Raw genomic sequence first — 15,086 nt, 5'->3', positions numbered from 1 at the left:
TTCACAAAAAAATACAGTTTTATATCTTTATGTTTGAAGCCTGAAATGTGGCAAAAGGTCGCAAAGTTCAAGGGGGCCGAATACTTTCGCAAGGCACTGTATATGGCTTAAATCATTCATGTTTTAAACCAAACAATCTCCCCTATTTGTCCTTTCCTCAAGTGATGTGCTGCTGCTTGCCACAGACTGGGTGAATCTTCTTAGCCAGCTCTGCTCTCTGTCAAGCATTAAATGGTTCTCTGGGTTATGGCAAATTCTGGGATGTAGTTCCAGCTGATCCTGTCCACATGTCCTTGTCATTGATAAATGACAGTTGACCATTATAACAACCATATGCCTGGTCTGTAGGTTCTGTAGGAGTAAATGTTTGCCATAAGGTGTCAAAAGTATTTCCAGAAGTCAAAGAATAAGTCAAACGTTTGTTTATTCAATAAGAGGAAACTAAATCCAGGTACTATTCATAACCACAGAAGGGGACTACATTTCGTAAATAGGCTGTATTAATTTATTTTAAATGGGTAACTGTTGTCAACAGTAACATAAAAGCCTGGAATGTTAAACAAACTGGACAGAAACATTTATACTAAAACGGCCTTCCTTTGGGAAGACCACAGGTTGACGACAATCCTCTCAATCAGCCGAGGTCTGTTTCTTTATCCATCTTTCTCTGAAAAAAAAATCAAGAAAATCAGTGTACATTGTCAATCCATTATCTATTTTAAACCATACTCCAGCTGAAAACAGATCCCCTAAAAAGTCCCATATCGTTCCATTTGGTTGAGATTCCAAAGGCATAGGTGATACAGTGATGAGTTATTTACAATTAACATTTGACAGTTGAATGTATTCTGGTCTCCAAGGTCAAAAACATTTTCTTACAAATACACCACAAAGAATGATTAATAAGACTGACTCTTGTCATAGTTGAGAATTACCTTAAGGTTCAGATAATGTTCCTCACTGCTACAGTGGACTGATTTGGCTGTTTTCTCATTGGTGTAGAAGACATTGCACAGCTTGCAGAAGAATCCAGTCCTTGGCACCAGATAGTCTAACCCTGCAAGTAAAATGAGAAAAAAAAAAAGTGTTCTCACTGATATGGCACTAAAAGTTATTTACCAGATCCCTGTCACCCGTTAATAAAATAAAACGTCAGTTTTCTCTAGCCTCTTACCAACAGGGTTGTCAGGTTGATAAGGACCCAGAGGTTCCTCCTGCTTTTTCTCCTCTCCCTCTGGGATAGCTTCCACACCACTGACTTCTTCACCTTTAGGGTCCCCACAGACCCTCTCACTGTCAGACACAGGGCTCTGGACATCCTGGCCATACAAAAACAATCACATCTTTCACTCATTCGTTCTACTTAGCCTGAGAGACCAACACCAAGAAATATCCCTCTTCTCTGTGTGAAGTGCATTAACTGATTACTTCTTGAATAACCAGTAACTGTAAAAGGATTGTTCACGGACATGCCAAAATTAAATACATAAATATTCAGCTAGCATTTAACTAACGAGGCAATATTTCACCTTGTTTAAATTAAGGGAACAAAAACATAGCAATAACCATCTTTCACCTCTGGATAGGGGCTTTTGGCTGACTGGCCATTAGTCTTTTCATCTCCATGATGATCTCTTGATCTTCTGTCTTTCTGACTGGCCAACCACAGCTCATATTTGACTGGAGGCTTCCTGTATATCAGGAGGGCAGAATGTCATGGAGTACTATATCATGAAAGTGTACTTAGACACAGCCCTCATACAGTCCAGTTGAACCATAGATCACGCCATTCTTTATCAGATTATTTCATTAGCTGTATATTCTTCCAATATATTCCAATCAATGAAACTGGCGTTGACAGACTGGATACTAGCATTCTTAAAATTCCATTTAGTCTAACTATCATTAGCATCTACTGCATATTCTTAGGGGTCATTGAAAATTATTTACCAGTATATTAGTGAGTCTCCCTTTTTGCACAAACTGACCCTTAACAGGGTGCCGTAGAACTTGTGTGGACGTTGGAAGTACTTTACCATTTTCTGAGCGGCTTCCACGCTCTCCAATTGGATATAACACTGAAAGGAGAAAGAAAAACATGCATGGGTGAGTCCTATATCAACAGAAAAACAAACAACATTCACCTTTTAAAAAATGGCAGGTGAAACTTTACCTTTCCATGAGGCCAGTTCAAATTATAGCCAGTGATTTTCCCAAAAGGCTGGGCAAGTCGTAAAAGAGAGACGTCAGAGTACTTTTGGAGTGGAAGCATACAAATGTAGATGGATCTCCCACTAGGACTCTATATTGACAGAAACAAAGTCAAATTACACAGTCAATATTTGTCACAATAAGATGTGTATTATGTGAGGTGTGTAGTTATGTTTATAATACAGCGCATTCTGAAAGTATTCAGACCCCTTGACTTTTTCCACATTTTGTTACATTACAGCCTTATTTTAAAATGGATTAAATTATTTTTCCTCAATCTACACACAATACCCCATAATGACAAAGAAAAAACAGGTTAAGAAATGTTTGCAATTTTACTAAATATAAAAAACACTCAGGTGCATCCTGTTTCCATTCATCATCCTTGAGATGTAGAAACATGATTGGACATGATTTGGAAAGGCACACACCTGTCTATGTAAGGTCCTAGAGTTGACAGTGCATGTCAGAGCAAAAACCAAGCAACGAGGTCGAAGGAATTGTCTGTAGAGCTCAGAAAGGATTGTGTCGACACACAGATCTGGACAAGTGTACCAAAACATTTCTAAAGCATTGAATGTCCAAGGACACAGTGGCCTCCATCATTCTTAAATGGAATAAGTTTGGAACCACCAAGACTCTTCCTAGAGCTGGTCGCATAGCCAAACTGAGCAATGGGGGAGAAAGGCCTTGCAAGAACCCAATGGCCACTGACAGAGCTCAAGAGTTCCTCTGTGGAGATGGGAGAACCTCCCAGAAGGACAACCATCTATGCAGCACTCGACCAATCAGGCCCTTATGGTAGAGTGGCCAGACAGAAGCCACTTCTCAGCAAAAGGCGCTTGACAGCCCACTTGGTTTGCAAAAATCACCTAAATGATTCTCAGACCATGAGAAACAAAATTCTCTGGTCTGATGAAACCAAGATGTAACTATTTGGCCTGAATGCCAAGCCTCACCTCTGAAGCAAACCTGGCATAATCCCTACGGTGAAGCATGGTGGTGGCAGCATCATGCTGTGGGGATGTTCTTCAGCGGCAGGCACTGGGTGACTAGTCAGGTTCAAGGCAAAGATGAACAGAGCAAAGTACAGAGATCCTTGATGAAAACCTGCTCCAAAGAGCTCAGGACCTCAGACTGGGGTGAAGGTTCAACTTCCAACAGGACAACGACCCTAAGCACACAGCCAAGACAATGCAGGAGTGGCTTCGGGACAAGTCTCTGAATATTTTGAGTGGCCCAGCCAAAGTATGGACTTCAGCATGGACTAACATCTCTGGAGACCTGAAATAGCTGTGCAGCGACGCTCCCCATCCAACATGGCAAAGCTTGAGAGGATCTGCAGAGAAGAATGGGAGAAACTCCCCAAAAACTCATAGCTGAAATAGCAGCCAAAAGTGCTTCAACAAAGTACTGAGTAAAGGGTCTGAATACTTACGTAAAATGTGATATTTCAGTGTTTTAATTTTAATAAATTAGCAAAAATATTTATAAAATAAAAACGTTTTTTTCTTTGTCATTATGGGGTATTGTGTGTAGATTGATGAGGGAAAACAAACAATTTAAAGCATAGATACTACACCATTTAAGACACCAAACCCACCTCCAACTTTTTCTGTGAAAAGCACATGCTAACATTGACATGTTTCCTCAACAACTGTCCTTTTCCTTTGTAGAATTTCACCATTTCACGTACTTCCTCGGTAGTATCAAGCTCTAACCATGCCTGAAAATATAGGAAATTCTCAATGTCATACAAACTACGACAGCAAATGCTTGCACAAATCAGGTGATGAGTAAATAAACTCCTTCCTGTATGCCGAACTACATGAATGTCAAATTATTCACCACTGTCGCCATACAAAATAAAATACACTTGATCCCCAAATAACATATCTGCAAGTAACATAATTATGAACTTACCTCCTGTGTGAGGAAGGATATGGCATGGTTGACAACTTTCACGTTTGCTCGCTCTGCCAGTTTCAATAGGGCCACCGCCATGTTTCCATAGCCCTTTCTAATTGGGCTAATATGGACAACTTTTCCATCCTGTAGAAAACAATTTTAACAGACTATCAATAAAAACAACTTTTCTACACGTTTGACACATTCCAACTACTCGATATGGAGGAATACCAACCCATGAAGCATCCTTTGACTCTGCAAATAAAAACAAAAAGTAATTATTACTATAAATTATCTGGAGATTATCCACACAGGCTAGACAACTGTAATAATTGTTTTTGTCCATTGCTGCCAAGTAAGAATGTTTTAGATCATTCATTGCTTACCCAGCGGTGTGTCCCCTCCAGTACTGTCGTCAAGTTCATCCAATGTAACAAAGTCATCCATATTCTCAGGGAAATCCATGTCATCCATATTGTCCTGTTGGAAATAAGTCCACAACATCAATAAGCTAAAGAATTTGAGTTTCAAGTTCCACAGTGCTGCACCAAAACCATTACGAATCTCACAAATATGTGAGGTTGCAATGGGAAACTGTCAAAAGCATTTCAAACACTGAACATAAAAGTATGCAAAACTGTATTCAATAGTACTGAAGTATGATAAAGATCCATGTCACAAAGCTAGGAAGTGAACTATGTGGCTGCACTTTTACAAATTACATTGACAGCTTAAATATCCAAAGTCATTCAAACCTCTTGGTCTGTCCTGGTTTTAAACATGTTAGGGCTGAACAGATAAGCATATCAACTGATCCATACATCTACAATGCTTGGCTGACTTGAGCGATTAAGTGCCTGGATTACTGTCAGTCTAGGTTTTCTGGAAACAATTGGAGCTTGTACAGAGATGGCTCTATAACCTTTGATATTAAACCATGGAACGTAAGGAGATCCTTCAAAGCTGATCTCCATCTGATTTGTAGGGCACTCATAAAACTGATGGAATTAATAGCCCCTGAGCAAATCACATACATACAGTGCCTTCAGAAAGTATTCACACCCCTAGACTTTATCCATTGTTGTGTTGCCTGAATTTAAAATGGATTACATTTAGATTGTGTGTCACTGGCCTACACACAATACCCCATGTCAAAGTGATATTATGGTTTATTATGAATTTGAATTTATTTTACTAATTAAAAACGGAAATGTCGTGTCCAATAAGGATTCAACCTTTTTGTTTTGGCAAGCCTAAATACGTTCAGGAGTAACAATGTGCTTAACAAGTCACATAAGTTGCATGGACTTTACTGTGTGCAATAATAGTGCTGAACATACAATTATCTGTAAGTTCCTCAGTCGAGCAGTGAATTTCAAACAAAGGCCAGGAAGGTTATCCAATGCCTCGCAAATAAGAGCACCAAATGGTAGTTTTAAAAAAATAATAACACATTGAATATCCCTTTGAGCATTGTGAAGTTATTAAATACACTTTGGATGGCGTATCAATACACCTAGTCACTACAAATATACTGCCGTCCTTCCTAACTCAGAGAGCAAGGAAATCGCTCAGGGATTTCACCATGAGGCCAATGGTGACTATAAAACAGTTGAGTTTAATGGCTGTGATAGGAGAAAACTGAGGATGGATCAACATTGTAGTTACTCCACAATACTAACCTAAACGACGAGTGAAAAGGAGGAAGCCAGAGTAAAAATATTCCAAAACATGCATCCTGCTTGCAATAAGGCAAAGAAATTAACTTTATATCCTGAATACAAAGCGACATGTTTGGGTCAACAACACATCACTGAGTCCCACTTCCCATTTTCAAGCAAGGTACTGGATGCTTCATTCAATCTTGCAACCTTACAGTTAACAGGTCCAACACTCTAACCACCTGCTTTACATTGCACTCCACGAGGAGCCTGCCTGTTACGCGAAGGCAGTAAGAAGCCAAGGTAAGTTGCTAGCTAGCATTAAACTTATCTTATAAAAAACAATCAATCATAATCACTAGTTAACTACACATGGTTGATATTACTAGTTTATCTAGCGTGTCCTGTGTTGCATATAATCGATGCAGTGCGTATTCGCAAAAAAAGGACTGTCTTGCTCCAATGTGTACCTAACCATAAACATCCATGCCTTTTTAAAAAGCAACACACAAGTATATATTTTTTAACCTGCATATTTAGTTAATATTGCCTGCTAACCTGGCTCGTTGCGAACTCTGTGAAGACTATTTCTTCCCTAACAAAGACAGCCAACTTCGCCAAACGGGGGATGATTTAACAAAATTGCATTTGCGAAAAAAGCACAATCGTTGCACGACTGTACTTAACCATAAACATCAATGCCTTTCTTAAAATCAATACACAGAAGTATATATTTTTAAACCTGCATATTTTGCTAAAATAAATCCAGGTTAGCAGGTAATATTAACCGGGTGAAATTGTGTCACTTCTCTTGCGTTCATTGCACGCAGAGTCAGGGTATATGAAACAGTTTGAGCTGCCTAATTTGCCAGAATTTACATAATTATGACATAACATTGAAGGTTGTGCAATGTAACAGGAATATTTAGACTTATGGATGCCACCCGTTAGATAAAATACAAAGCGGTTCCGTATTTCACTGAAAGAATAAACGTCTTGTTTTCGAGATGATAGTTTCTGTATTTGACCATTTTAAATGACCTAAGGCTCGTATTTCTGTGTGTTATGATGTTATAATTAATTCTATGATTTGATAGAGCAGTCTGACTGAGCGATGGTAGGCACCAGCAGGCTGTAAGCATTCATTTAAACAGCACTTTCGTGCGTTTTGCCAGCAGCTCGTCGCTGTGCTTCAAGCATTGAGCTGTTTATGACTTCAAGCCTATCATCTCCCAAGACTAGGTTGGTGTAACCGATGTGAAATGGCTAGCTAGTTAGCGGGCTGCGCGCTAATAGCGTTTCAAACGGCACTCGCTCTGAGACTTGGAGTGGTTGTTCCCCTTGCTCTACAATTGCCGCGGGTTTTGTGGAGCGATGGGTAACGCTGCTTCGAGGGTTGCTGTTGTCGATGTGTTCCTGGTTCGAGCCCAGGTAGGGGCGAGGAGAGGGACGGAAGCTATACTGTTACACTGGCAATACTAAAGTGCCTATATCCAATAGTCAAAGGTATATGAAATACAAAGCAGAGAAATTGTCCTATAATAACTACAACCTAAAACTTTTTACCTGGGAATATTGAAGACTCCTGTTAAAAGGAACCTAAAGCTTTCATATGTTCTCATGTTCTGAGCAAGGAACTTATACGTTAGCTTTTTTACATATTGCACATATTGCACTTTTCCTTTCTTCTCCAACACTTTGTTTTTGCATTATGTAAACATGTTTCATTTTATTTGAGGCTAAATGGATTTTTCTTGATGTATTATATTAAGTTAAAATTACGTGTTCATTCAGTATTGTTGAAATTGTCATTATTACAAATAACATTTTATTTAAAAATCGTCCGATTAATCGGTATCGGCGTTGAAAAATCATAATCGGTCGACCTCTACTAGGAATCCACATCTTGGATACTTAACATTAATTTATTTTCAATTCTGGGAACAATAATTAGGGATGCACGATATATCTGTAAGCATATCGGAATCGGCCGATATGAACTAAAAACAAACGTTGGCCCAATGTCTAGTTAAACACCGATGTGCAAAACCGATGTCAAAGCTGACGTGCATACCTATATAACATAGGTAGATGAGGTAATGACACCACAACAAATATTGCGCTACATGTGCAACACAGCATTCCTAATCTAGTCTACAATGTCTGCTGTGTGGATCAAGCAGTCAACAAGTCCAGCAGTCATTTGAAAGAGTAAGAACATTTCAGCGAGACAACTCAAAGGCGAAATCTATTAATACCAAGATCATGGAATTCATTGCCCTTGACAATCAACTGTTCGCTGTCCTGGATGTTGGCTTTCGCCGACTGGTCGAGCACCAGTACGCACTTCCAAGTAGGCGCTATTTTTCCAGATGTTGTCCTACCGGAGTTACACAGTATTCTCGAAACTAACTCAGTCATGAGCTACTTGCTACAGGTGTCACTGGTATTTGCTTCACGACTGACATTTGGACCAGCGATGTCAGCCCCATGAGCATTAGGAGTCTGACAGCGCAGTGGGTCGATGAGGATTTCCTATTGAGGAAAGCCGTATTGCATGCTCAAGAATGTGCTGGTTCTGATACAATCACTGCTGCCATTTCAATGGCATTTGAGAACATGTTTGAAACATGAACACTCCTAGCTCCATTCGAACAACTGACTCGAGAAATAAGCTCAACTGCATCTACAGCAGACGTGAAACCTTGTCACGGCATTGAAACGCCTGCTCAACAAAAATGTCAACACAGACTGTCGGGTTAACTTAGAAAAGTACTCTACTAGAGGCGGTGAACAAGCGATTCGGTGGCATTCTCTATGAGCCTCTACTGTGTCGCCACCATGCTCGATGCTAAGTACAAGGACCGCTACTTCGATGCAGACAAGAAACAGTTTTTACATGAAATCTTATAGACACAGTTGGACAAGATGGAAATGGACACAGTGACAGTGCGCACCAAGGAAGAGAGGCCACGGACAGACAGAGCTGAAACTTCACTGCTTGACATGTATGATGAGATCCTGGTTGAGACTGAACAAATGAACAACGAAACAGCAAAGTGAGTGAAAGAAATAGATTTTGATTATGTTTTGCTGGTAATGGGGACATACGTAAATGCCCCCAAAAAACATTTTGGTCAGTGTGTGTGTGTTTAAACTACTAAACTGTACTAGAATGCTTAAAAGGCCGCTATTTTAATTTTTTATACCGGTCTAGTTTTCTTTGGCAAGGAAAATATCCGATATTGGTATCGGCCAAAAATGTCATATCAGTGCATCCCTAACAATAAGCCTTTCTTTGTTGGTTCCAGTCACAAATATGAATGACAATCATTTCTTACATCTTCTTGAAAGCTCTCCTGTTCCATCTTGTTCTCCATTGAGACGTCAGCATCACACAGAGCTGGATCATCGGCAGCCTTTACGTCAGAATCCTCCAAGGTATCGTCTGCCAAAGGTTCTGAGATTTCGGGTTCCCCCTTATCTTTAGAATCAGCCACCATAGAGGCACTTTTGGAAGGAGCAGGGTCTTTAGTATCAACACCAGCACCAACCTCGTCATCTAACAAGCTTTGTTTAGCTTCCACCTGGATAATCTCTTCGTCCAGATCTTTGTTTTCCAAATCAACGTCCTCCTCCTTGACCACCTCCTCGATGTCCTGCTTGACCACTTCCTTGACCTCCTCTGAGGTGCTTTGTTGACCTTCTCCTTGTTCCAACACTTTCTCAGCAGGTTGTTTGCCTGTACTGGGTTTCTCTTTGTTTGTGGCGTTTGAAGTCTTGCTAGTCTCCTCACTCTTGTGTCTGCTGCTGCGGCCTTTACTAGAATCTGCTCTTCTGGATGTGGTAGAGTCAGGACTATCTCTACAAGGCAAAAAACATTGAGGTAAACTTCCCTGACACAAACGTCCTGATGAGTCCTACAGGAAAATTGGGTATGGCTGCCATGGCCCCAGGTGAAGAACTCTTACTTACCTCAGGCGCTTCATTGACGATGACAAGATTACTTTGACACTCTTTCCACTGATCTTTAGGGGGTTGGAGTGGTAGTACTTCACCATAATGTCAGCATCCTTCCAATCTACCATCTCAATCAGGGCCTGCAGATGAATAAGGGAGAATTCTTTAGACAAAACTAGAGAAGGTGATGCATAATGGAGGTTTTGGTGATGAATTTACCTAGCCATACAAAATAAATAGATACTGCATCGTTAAATTGTTTTAATAATTGTTGTCTATTTGAAACCACCAGAGATTTGCAGAATTTGATTGATCACACATCAATTCCATATTGCTCAAACCTTACCTGGTCACTTGAAAATGTTGAATGCCGCACATCCCCAAACATCTTGGCGAGATCAAGAATCTCTGATTCTCTTTCCTTCCCAGGAGGTAGGTGGGAAAAACAAACCACTGTATTGGTAACTTGTTTGGTCTGCCGTTTTTCTGGTGGTTCATCCAACCTTGGCGGCTAAAGGAAAAAACAAGCTCATACTGGGATCTCTGTGATTAAGAACACAGAATCTCAAACTTTTAAGAGGCAGATGCACTTACATGAATACTGCACACCATAGGTGACAAGTACAGATTCAACTTAATTTCCTTCACGAAAGCTTGGTTTACACTGAAGTGATTCACCATATTGACAGCCTCTTTGTGAGAATCAAACTCCAGGAAGCCCTGTAACAAAAATACAACACCGAATCATCCAATAGACATTCAACTACAGATTTTTTTTTAGAGAGAGAATGTTAAAGCTGCAACATGTAACCTTTTGGGCGACCCAACCAAATTCACATAGAAATGAGATATAGCTCTGTCATTCTCATTGAAAGCAAGTCTAAGAAGCGATAGATCTGTTCTGTGTGTGCTATTTCTAAGCTTCCTGTCTTCTACTTTTGTTCTCCAGCTTCAAACAACTAAAAATACTATTTTTGGTTATTGAAAATATGTTTCACAGAGGTTTAGATGGCACAATGATTCTCTACACTATACTTACTTGTTCAGTCACATACACTGAAATTAGGTGAACTATTACAAATTTTAGCAACCAGGAAATGGCAGAGCGATTTCTGCATAGTGCATGTTTAAGAGTTTAGAACCAATTTGTGTAACTTACCTTGCAGGGGAACACCAGATGTTTTACAACCGTGCCGAATGGCTTGGCCAAAGTCATCAAGTCTTCAACACCAACAGAGCCAAGGGGAAATTTTGTGACTACCACCTTTGTGCCAGCCTAAAGCAAAATATATCACACATTCAAGCATGCAGCTTTAAGCAAATAAACAACATCATAACAAGTGAATTAAGTCTATCTAGCTCTATTTATAAGAAAACAATGCCACAAAAGGGGCATCTTTACCTTGGGCTTCAAATGGTGTCTTTCTGGTGCAGACCATACTTCACCTAAAGATGAAAACATGAAAAGAGATAATATTTATTTTCAAGTGGTTTGCAATTGGGCCTTATTTGGTCTGGATCAAACTTGACTTTGGAACAGGACTGGGGTTATCACCTCCTACGCGGTCTGAGCTATGTTGTCTCTTGTAAGGCATAGCAGGACGTGGCGTTCTCCTGGGCGGTGAAATAGCATCTCTACTTGGGATGGAGTTGGACCTGGAAGATAACGTAAACAGTGTTAAGTAAGAAGAGGAACAGTTAATGATTTTACATCATGACATGCCTGTTTTCAACGTAAAGCTTAATTTCATGCCCCTCACATTTCCTTCCGGGTATCATGTTTATTCCAATCTGGATATCTGTAGAAAACAGAAAATAAAAAACGAATTTGAATTAAACATTGTTATAGAAAATATCTCAATTGATTTTGTGAACTGTATCAGTCCAGTTTCTAAATGTTTTACTTTGCATGAAAACACTTACAGATGCGAGAGTTCTAGACAGCCATCCGCATGGCGTAATCCATTGAGATGTTCCTTCCATGTCTGTGAAAAAAGCAAACTCATATTAAGCTAAATTAATGCCATCATGGAAGGTTGAGTGTTCTGATTAAAATGATATATAAACAGTCTAACAGCAAGAGTTTTGAAAATAACAAAGCTTACCTTATTCGAATTCAACATGCATAAGCATAGAGAGCATGTGTGTGGGTAAACCTTGGGCACAACTCCATGAAAATCATCCACTTGATAGGAGAAAGGAATCTTTTGCTGGCTGTCGGATGGTTTTTCAATTGGGGGCCTATTGTGACGGGAACCTCTCCTTGCTTCAGTCCGCTGTGGTCGCCGCCCCGGTCGACTGTAGTCAGTGTCTCTCCTATAGTCAGTGTCAATATGGCTGTTTGACCGACGAGGGACTGCAGGGGGACTGTCCCGTTTGCTAAGGTCTCCATCATCTGTATCCTCCTGACAGCTGTCTCCCTTTGGGGAGGACTGTCCCTGCTCCTCTTGCTTGGCTCGACTGGCCTTCAGTTTCATTATCAGATAAGGCAACGTCTCCACACTGATCTCATTCTCTGGAATCTGGGCCAGAGCATCCACGTCTTCTGGAGAGAGCCCCAGAGTGGCATATAAGTTCATAGTGCTCATCGCGCCATCACCTGATCCTTGGTGTGCAGAGCTGTGACCCTCACTGTCCTCCATCCTCAAACCGTCAGGGCACAGATAAGTTTATTCTGAAATTGGGGTAAAATGGTGTTCAGTAATTTCAACTGATTATGTAACCTAAGTCTAAGTCAACCTATTATGTCTAAGTCAACCTATATACTAGGCAGTGTCAGAGACTCCAGTCACCCAAGTCATAGACTGTTCTCTCTGCTACCGCACGGCAAGAAGGTACAGGAGCGCCAAGTCTAGGTCCAAAAGGCTCCTTATCAGCTTCTACCCCGAAGCTATACGACTACTGTTAATCAAATGGCCACCCGGACTATTTACATTGACCCCGCCACCATTTGTTTTTACACTGTTGCTACTCGCTTTTTAATATCTATGCATAGTCACTTTACCCCAACCTACATGTACAAAATACCTTGACCAACCTGTAACCCCGCAAATTGACTCGGTACCGGTAGCCCCGGTATAAAACCTCTTTATTGTTGTCATTTTATTATGTTATACATTATATATTTTTTACTTTAGTTTATTTAGTAAATATTTTCTTAACTATTTATTGAACGGCATTGTTGGTTAAGGGCTTGTAAGTAAGCATTTCACGGTGGTATTCGGCATAAAGTGTAGGCCCTAATGAAGGGGCTTGGGAAGAAAGTATCCTTCGCATTTGTATCTGAAATTCTACCATCTTTAATCATTCAATAGTTAACTAGATGTCAATTGATGTCCCTCACAGAAAAAATAATATGTTTACCAGCCCAGAACAACGTAGATGCAAGCTAACGTTAGCTACTGTAGCTAGTTACATCGAACGGGCCGAAGGCCTCGGCACAATAACAGCCAGTTGTTATTAACTAGCTACCTACGCATCTTTAGCTCTGAATAACGAAGCCCAATATCTCCTCACCCTTGATGAATAAAGATTATCCATCAAGTATACACCATGTAGCTATAAAGTAAGTGCATTATTGTTAGCTAGCAGCACGCAACGCTGGAGAATGCTGCCTAGCCGCCCACAGCCAGGAAACTAGCTAGCAAGAAGAAGCTAACCATAGCTTTCTAGCAAGATAGTTTCGAGGTGAAAGTTTATGCATCTAGTTCAACTACCACATGAAATACAAATGGGGAATGCTGCAAAACATACCTTTTAAGTACCCTTTCGGGTATTTCGTAAAATTAGGTGGCTAACGTTACAGTCTGGACAAAGATATGTGTAACTAATCCTTCTACCAGCGTCTCGTCAGTGACATAAAAAAAAACTACTTCCCATCGCGGAATTTACAAAATGTTCATAATAAAAGTCCCCCGCGTAATTACATTAATGTATTTATTCATGATATTTGAAAAATTATTGTCTAAACTTGAACTATGATTCATATTTAAGTGCAATTTGCATTAAATGTATTTTTTTCCAAAGTTAAATAAATGCCCCCATTGCAATACACTGGCTTATAGAGAAAAACGTATACTATGTGTCAATGTAAAAGTGGGGTTGGGAATTCTCGGTGGCGTCAGTAGAATCTACATATGGTGTAATTTCATGGAGGACTCGTCTAAATACATAGCAACACTCTACTTCACCCACTCCATAGCCCTGAAAGCAATAAACTGTAGGCCTATAAATTACATATTGGCTGTATCCAGGCACTCCACGTTGTGTCATCCCCAGCTGTGGACCGGAGCTGTGGACCAACAGGCTCCTAAACAGCTTCTTTCCCCAAGCACGGAGACATTTCAACAGCTAGGCGATGGCTGGCCATCCTCACCCACAGTGTATCTGCACTGATTATCTGCACGGACTAAATGCCACTCACAGGTCTCTACAGAAACTCACACACACCTACACTGACAGTCCTGCACACACACACATACATGTACACACACATGCACATACTATCAGGTGTGAAGGTAAGACCCAGATGCAGACAACGTCGAATTAACAATGGTTTAATAATCCAACAGGGGAAGGCAATAGACAGGTCAAGGCAGGCAGGGGTCAGTAAACCAGAGGTGGGGCAAACATATTGGACGGCAGGCAGGCTCAGGGTAGGCAGAGATCAATAATCCAGAGTTGGGGCAAAGGTACCAGTTGGCAGGCAGGCTTAGGGTCAGAGTGTCAGGGGCAAGCAGAGTGATCAGGCAGACGGGCTCGGAGTCAGGACAGGCAAGGGTCAAAACCAGGAGGGTGAGAAAAAGAGACCCTGGGAAAAGCAGGAGCTGAGATACAAAAACGCTGGTTGACTTGACAAACAAGACAAACTGGCAACAGACAAGCAAAGAACACAGGTATAAACACACATGGGATAATGGGGAAGATGGGCGACACCTGGAGGGGGGTGGAGACAATCACAAAAACAAGTTAAACAGATCAGGGTGTGACAGTATCCTCCCCTTTAGGGTCACCACCTGGCCTCCTATCTGAGCGCATACGGGTGATGAGCCATACCCTCTGCCCGAGCCGATAGCATGGAGCAGGGGTCAGGTGGCGATCTGCTTGTCACATATACTTGGAAGTGGTCTTCAACAGAGCGGCCTGGGCTCTCTTCCAGGTACGGCAACAGAGGCGGATGATAGAACCTTGGTAGAGGTAATTGCAGACAGGGGGGAGGCCAGGGTGGTGTAACCCCAGATATTGCGGCAATAAAAGTTGGCGAACCCCAGGAAGCATTGCAGCTGCACCCTGGACGTAGGCTGAGGCCAATCCTCCACTGCTCTCACCTTCTCGGGATCCATCTGG

The 15,086-nt window shown here is 41.0% G+C and overlaps 1 protein-coding gene across 1 annotated transcript; it reads right to left on the bottom strand.

Moving 5' to 3' along the window:
* Window positions 1-405: 405 nt before the first annotated feature.
* LOC116358098 (matrin-3) lies at window positions 406-13,625 on the bottom strand. Its single transcript, XM_031807603.1, has 21 exons — window positions 13,494-13,625; window positions 11,846-12,414; window positions 11,664-11,725; window positions 11,501-11,539; window positions 11,296-11,396; window positions 11,143-11,186; window positions 10,900-11,016; window positions 10,335-10,460; window positions 10,087-10,251; window positions 9,756-9,880; window positions 9,122-9,644; window positions 4,506-4,599; window positions 4,355-4,374; window positions 4,135-4,263; window positions 3,815-3,937; window positions 2,174-2,302; window positions 1,951-2,078; window positions 1,577-1,691; window positions 1,175-1,319; window positions 936-1,057; window positions 406-667 (listed from the first exon to the last, which is right to left on the bottom strand). Exons 2-21 carry the CDS (start codon window positions 12,380-12,382, stop codon window positions 635-637), a joined length of 2,877 nt encoding a protein of 958 aa, XP_031663463.1. The 5' UTR covers window positions 12,383-12,414; window positions 13,494-13,625; the 3' UTR covers window positions 406-634.
* Window positions 13,626-15,086: the final 1,461 nt, after the last annotated feature.

This window comes from Oncorhynchus kisutch, linkage group LG28, assembly GCF_002021735.2.
Source record: "Oncorhynchus kisutch isolate 150728-3 linkage group LG28, Okis_V2, whole genome shotgun sequence".
NCBI classification, from domain to species: domain Eukaryota; kingdom Metazoa; phylum Chordata; class Actinopteri; order Salmoniformes; family Salmonidae; genus Oncorhynchus; species Oncorhynchus kisutch.
The sequence above is the reverse complement of the archived record's forward strand: the minus strand, read 5'-3'. Positions and strand labels throughout refer to the sequence as shown.

Coding starts and splice junctions, on each gene's coding strand:
- LOC116358098 (XM_031807603.1), bottom strand. CDS start 12,382: ATGGAGGACAGTGAGGGTCACAGCTCTGCACACCAAGGATCAGGTGAT. Junction 3,938..4,134: donor TATCCTTCCTCACACAGGAG/GTAAGTTCATAA, acceptor CTATATTTTCAG/GCATGGTTAGAGCTTGATAC. Junction 1,692..1,950: donor GGAGACTCACTAATATACTG/GTAAATAATTTT, acceptor CCTGATATACAG/GAAGCCTCCAGTCAAATATG.